Raw genomic sequence first — 6,198 nt, 5'->3', positions numbered from 1 at the left:
CCGTCAACCCGCAAGGAAGTGTTGGGCGGAATCTGTGACATGAGTCCCGTGCTGTCAAGACTTATTCCTCAAGGTGGTTAGAGAAGGAGAGGGAAAGACCATAAGTGACACAAATAGCATTTAACACGTATCGTATCATCGTTCCGTAGCAGTGTGGATGGCATAGCGTGTGTGTTTTTTCTTTTTATTTATTTTTTTTTTACGTAGAGTCTTAAAGCGCCTGTAGGCAAACTTGAAGAGTATTGAGGAAGCGCTGCTCACCTTCCGCCCATTAGTGGCGCAGGCAATTTTATTTATAGTGGTACCCATATTAGGGCCCATACCATTTTCATTATTATTATTATTATTATTGCTACTATTATTATTATTATTATTATTATTATTATTATTATTATTATTACTATTATTATCATTATTATGATTATTATTATTATTATTAATAATTATCATTATCATTCTTTTTATTTCTTTCATTCTAATATCCCTTATATTTAATCCTAACATCTATATACAATATATACTCTATTCTAAACATATCAATATTCATATAATATTTTCTATATGCTTTAAAACTTTGCTTATAAATAGGTTAGCTAATAAGTTAATGCTAAATGTACTACATTTATCTATAAATGTCCCATTTGTATAACTTATATGAACTATAATAAATGTTAAATGTTCAAATGTTCAATGTTTTCTCTCTCTCTCTCTCTCTCTCTCTCTCTCTTTCATAAATTATTAACAAAGGAAGTTTGCAGGCATCATTTGCATATTTTTTCTTGGCAGATTGTAGAGGGCAGCAGTGTAGAGGAAGTAGCCAAGATCACGTCACATTCTGCTTACAACACGGTTGAGGGTCCGCTGTGGCGGGCACGGCTGATAGTTTGCCCGTCCGATGAGCCCTGCATGTTGCCTCACATCAAGAAGGCCTTCCCATATCAGTGCCATCTGGTTATTGATATGCACCACGCGGTCTACGACGGCTTATGTAACATGGTGATCTCGCAGATGATCTTCAAAACATTGGACAGCGTCTTGGACGGAACTCAAATTGACGAAAGTCAGGTTGGTGAGTTCCGTGATCGGAGTGAAATCAGGGCATTAGAAGCTAGAGTCAAAGAGTCCTTGGAGAAAGACACACATAGGCTGAAAGGACTGCTGGAGGAGCGTTACAAGATACAGACGAGAGTTCCTCTTATCACTGAGGCCTTTGGGGAGCCAAAAGGATCTCTTCCAAATACCAACACTTTAACACCAGATATCCTGGACCACAAACTCTTAGAGATTTTTAGCGCAAAGTGCAAGGCACACAAGGTCACCTTCAATTCAGGCTTCATCGGGGTGATGAGGGTGGCGCTAATGGAGCTGGTGCGCGATGCTGGCATTGTGCGAGACTCCTATAATATCTCTACACTTCATCCCATCAACACTCGCCGTTACATGAGTAACGTGACTTCCATGGTGTGGGGCTTCCATGGCATGCCCATGACTCTGGACATGGCCACGCCTTGGGACGCCAGCAACAACTTCTGGAAGCATATCGTGAACATTGACACCAAGTTCCGTGAGCGCATCAGGAAGATAGGTCCTGTGGAGGACTTAGTATTGGACACCATGCTGAAGCCAATGCTCCCAGAGCGTGGAAGTAAAACAATATATGATATGATGATTACCAACACATGGACACCAACGATCAAAACTATTGGCAATGGAAAGCACGTTCATATGACTCACTTCCGTGGCTATACTTCTCTTGATGGCCTTGATAGGAAAATTATATTGGGACTCTTTGGCTTCAAAAACTGGGTACAGTCACAGTTGGCTTATTCCTCGGAATATATCACAAAGGAGAATGCTGGCAGGTTGTCTGAAAGAATGACCACGGTGTTCAACAACGTTGCCACGTCAAAGGATTAAAGGTGTGTACACAATTATTACATTTTCCCGTATCGTTTCATCGTTGCGTATCACCCATTACTACGCAACAGGGTATTGTACCCACTTGTTGCGTATCTGCGTGCTGTATCATCGTTGCGTGGTGCAACAGTATCATTCAGTTTCTTCCTGACCGTAGCCATGAGTGCTGAGGCTGCTTGTATTTTTAATCATGAACATCAAATCAGTAAAAGGAAAAAAAGTCATGGCTATGCAAGTAGGAAGATGTACAATATATATATATATATATATATATATATATATATATATATATATATATATATATATATATATATATTCCGTTGCGTATCTTTATATTATATTTTGACACGCAACGGAGGCGGTGGCGTAGTGGATAAGGTGATGAGCGTGAGATTGGGCAGACGTCCATGCGTAGGTTCAAATCCCACCACGTACAGCCTTAACCACTTTACCATTTGTCGAGTGGTTTAAAGTTACCTACATGTCACCATGATACCCAGGTTCTAGGTGGTTACACCCAAGATGAGCTTGGGTGGTATGGGCCCTAATATGGGTACCACTATAAATAAAACTGCCTGTGCCACTAATGGGCGGAAGGTGAGCAGCGCTTCCTTAATACTCTTCAAGTTTGCCTACAGGCGCTTTAGGACTCTACGTTAAAAAAAAAAAAAAAAAACACACACACACACGCTATGCCATCCACACTGCTACGGAACGATGATACGATACGTGTTAAATGCTATTTGTGTCACTTATGGTCTTTCCCTCTCCTTCTCTAACCACCTTGAGGAATAAGTCTTGACAGCACGGGACTCATGTCACAGATTCCGCCCAACACTTCCCTGTGGGTTGACGGCGCTAACATACTTCCCAGCAGCTCTCAAGAATCTGGGAGTGTATTTCGATCCCTATATGACTTTTGACTCACACGTAAATAAGATAAGCCGCAAAATTTTTAGCACCATAATTGATATTAATAGAATAAAGGACAACTTCAGCAAAAGTGCAAGAGTAATAGTCATGCAGTCACTTGCCCTTAGCGTCATTAATTATGGTATAAAGGTGTGGGGCACTACCAACAATACACTCATGCACCAAATATAAAAACTGCAAAACTTTGCCGCTAAAGTCGCTGTTGGTGGCGCTGCAAGGCATGAACACGCTACCCCATTCTTGAGAGAGCTTGGGTGGTTAAAAATAAAATAGAAATACATGTTTGAGATGGGAACTTTGATGTTCAGTGTAACCAGGGGAGCTCTCTTAACAGTATATTTCGCATGCCACTAGTTAGCGAAATATTCACTGCTGCCACCAGACAACAACAACAACTATACGTGCCAGTGAATAATAGCTGTATAGGGGCGCGCTCCATGCTAGTGGCTGGGCCCACACTGTGGAACAGCCTTCCCAGTGACATCAGAAATGCACCTTCATTACGCTCATTTAAGAAACAGCTGTTCCTCCTTCTTTTTAAGCATCAGTTTAGTAAGTAGTCTATGTTATTAGCTTTTTATTATGTTTGATCCCTGACTATTTTATTTTTAGTTGTTTTGTCATGTTTTATATGTACTTTTAATTACAACGCAGACACATTTCTTAGCTTTTTAGTCATAATTTTGTGTTGTTTTATTATGTAGTTTTAATTATGACACAGACACATGTCTTAGCCTTTTAGTTATAATTATATTTTATCATGTATTATAATTGATTGTTAAACACGTTTATTTTATCTGTTTAGGGCATCACTGATCTCACAATGTTTGTATGATCGAAGAATAACCATTGTAAAATGGAATAAAGGTTTGATTCTGATTCTGATTCTGATTCTGATTCTGTCCTCCATGAACTACAACAGCATCTGGTGCACATATTTTCATAAGAACAGGGACAACAGAAGAGGGGCAAGAGTGGCTTCGTACATTAACCCCTTCAGTACCATGACGCGTTTCCAAAATTGATTCTGGTTACTATTTGGTGATTTTATACAGCTTCAAAAAACTTATGTGTGGCAATAAAATAATGAAGACTTTTGCCATTAATCTTCTGACTTCATTGACCATTCCTAATAACAATAAAATGGCCTAATCGTAAACACATTTAAGGGTAAAAATGTGTCCTAGTACTGAAGAGGTTAAGGACATATTGCATGTCTTGCATAAACAGTACAATTAAAGCATATAGCAAAACAGAGTCTCTTTGGGTGGATATTAAGGATGGGTCACAATCAGTAGTAATGGATTTAGTGTACCGGTCACCTAATGCTACAAACCAAATAAACTTTTCACTAGAGCAGCAAGATACAATAAAATTTGTGTAGCAAGCGATTTCAATTACGGGAATGTTGATTAAAGCTTGATGGTGCGCAACAGAAAAGCAGAGGAATTTCTTTGGGTCATTCATTTTAAAACCCACATGGTGAAATAATATTCTAGATTTGATTCTGACAAACAGAGAAGAGATAGTTAAGCAGGTGGAGGTTGGTGGCCAGCTAGGTAACAGTGACCACAATGAAATACGGTAAAAATTAAAATGGCACGAAGCTTTTACAAACAAGAACAAGGAAAGTACCTGATTTCAAGGAAGCTAATTTTGAGGGTTTAATGAGATATTTACAGGGAGTTGACTACCAAGGGACAGGCAGCGGGAGGTCAGGTAAGGTCCAATATGCAGGTGAGAGAAGGAAGGCAGGATCAGAGAGGTGCAGTGAGGTGCGAAGTCGGAGAAGGGGAGAGTGGGAGAGGTTGGGTAGTGGGATCTGGGTCAGGTCAGACTGAGAGAAATGAAGTGAGGTTGATGGGACCGGGGCAGGTAAAGGTTGGTAAGGTGTATAGCTACTTCCCTGATAAATTACAGAGGCCAAATAGCTAACATTCCATACAAAACAATGAAATAAAAATAGAACGACCCTAAGCAGATGGCAGATAGATTAAAAGAATGCATAGGACAGAAAAGGAATATATATAAGATTATAGGCAGGAGATGAGGTTTTAAGGCCACTATACAATGAATTAGTAAGAACAGTTAAGAGATTAACGAGGAAAGCTAAAAGCGAATATGAGTTGAGGGTAGCCAGCCAAACAAAGCGAGATCCCAAGGGATTGTTTCGGTCATATAAGATGAAAAGCTAAGAAGAAATAGGTCCTTTAAGGACAACTAGATGGGTGATGGTTAGTTCCACGGAAGAGATTAGTAAAAGTATGTACGAGTATTTTTTAACTGTCTTCACCCAGAACACACAAGAAATCCCAATTTAATTGTAGTTTCTCCCAATAAACCACACGTAAGTATGAAGTGTCTCACGGTCTAGATCACACTGCTAGGAGCATTTCTAACTCCATATTACCTTGTTGCAATTTCAAAAATTTACCTCAGTTTTTTTTGCTGGGATCGTGTTTCCACAGTCATTGAAAGGATAGTGAGTGTGTTCGTGTGTTTGTTATCAATGCTGCGCAGACGCTCCAGGTGCATGACTCTCGGTCACGCGTTCTGACGTTTAATGACGTCCGGTTGCCTGCTGCCAATCATAGAAGTCATCGTTTCCTCCTGCCAATCATATATGTGCACGTGTGTCTAGGAAGGGATAAACTGCCTAGATTTTAATAGGGAGGGTTAGTTACACCATGGCTACCGTGTGGGACACATGTGGAGAGTGCACTTACACATACTGGGAGTTTATTGCGAAATTTTACGAGTCAAGCGACTTCCTACGGCAACACGGTATACTGGACAGCGTGCTCCACCTATTCCTCTTGAGGAATTGGACACACTAGAAGACTTGGACACTCATTCAGAGGCTGGACGCTCCACTTCTTCCTAAAGCATTTTATGTGCAGCTACTCTACATTAATTTTTAGCTATATGAGTGTATGAGGCACGTATTACATAACTATGGCGACTCTCAATTTCTTTGTATACTTAGGGAATTTCTTTCACTTGTAGGGAAATATCGATAGATTTGTAATACTTTTTTGGGGAGTTACGTTACGTATGAATAGGTTAGGTTAGGTTAGGTTAGGATAGGTAAGGTTAGCTTACCTTAGCTTTCCGGTTGTGTTCGAATATACTAATGGTAGGGGTTCAAGGGGGGCACAGCCATCTGGTTATAATAGGCTTTTGGTTGTTTACTACATTTAGGAAATTTCCTTGACATATAGGGAAATTTCCCTTGATTTTCAAAGTCTAAATATCACTCGCATGTGACACCCCCCGACCAAAAAAAAAATAATAATAAATAAATAAATAAATAAAAAAAAATAAACTGTTCTCCACAGGCCCCGAGCT

General features: G+C 39.8%; 1 protein-coding gene across 1 annotated transcript; it reads left to right on the top strand.

The window, feature by feature from the left end:
- Nucleotides 1-786: 786 nt before the first annotated feature.
- On the top strand, nt 787-2,191 carry LOC123507937 (the record flags this gene model as incomplete). Its single annotated transcript, XM_045261294.1, is given in 1 exon segment — nt 787-2,191. A coding segment is annotated over 1 exon segment (1,131 nt), but the record flags the coding sequence as incomplete, so codon positions are not given.
- Between the last annotated feature and the right edge of the window lie 4,007 nt (nt 2,192-6,198).

This window comes from Portunus trituberculatus, chromosome 23, assembly GCF_017591435.1.
Source record: "Portunus trituberculatus isolate SZX2019 chromosome 23, ASM1759143v1, whole genome shotgun sequence".
NCBI lineage: Eukaryota > Metazoa > Arthropoda > Malacostraca > Decapoda > Portunidae > Portunus > Portunus trituberculatus.
Note: the sequence above shows the minus strand (reverse complement) of the source record. Positions and strands in the feature narration are given on the sequence as shown.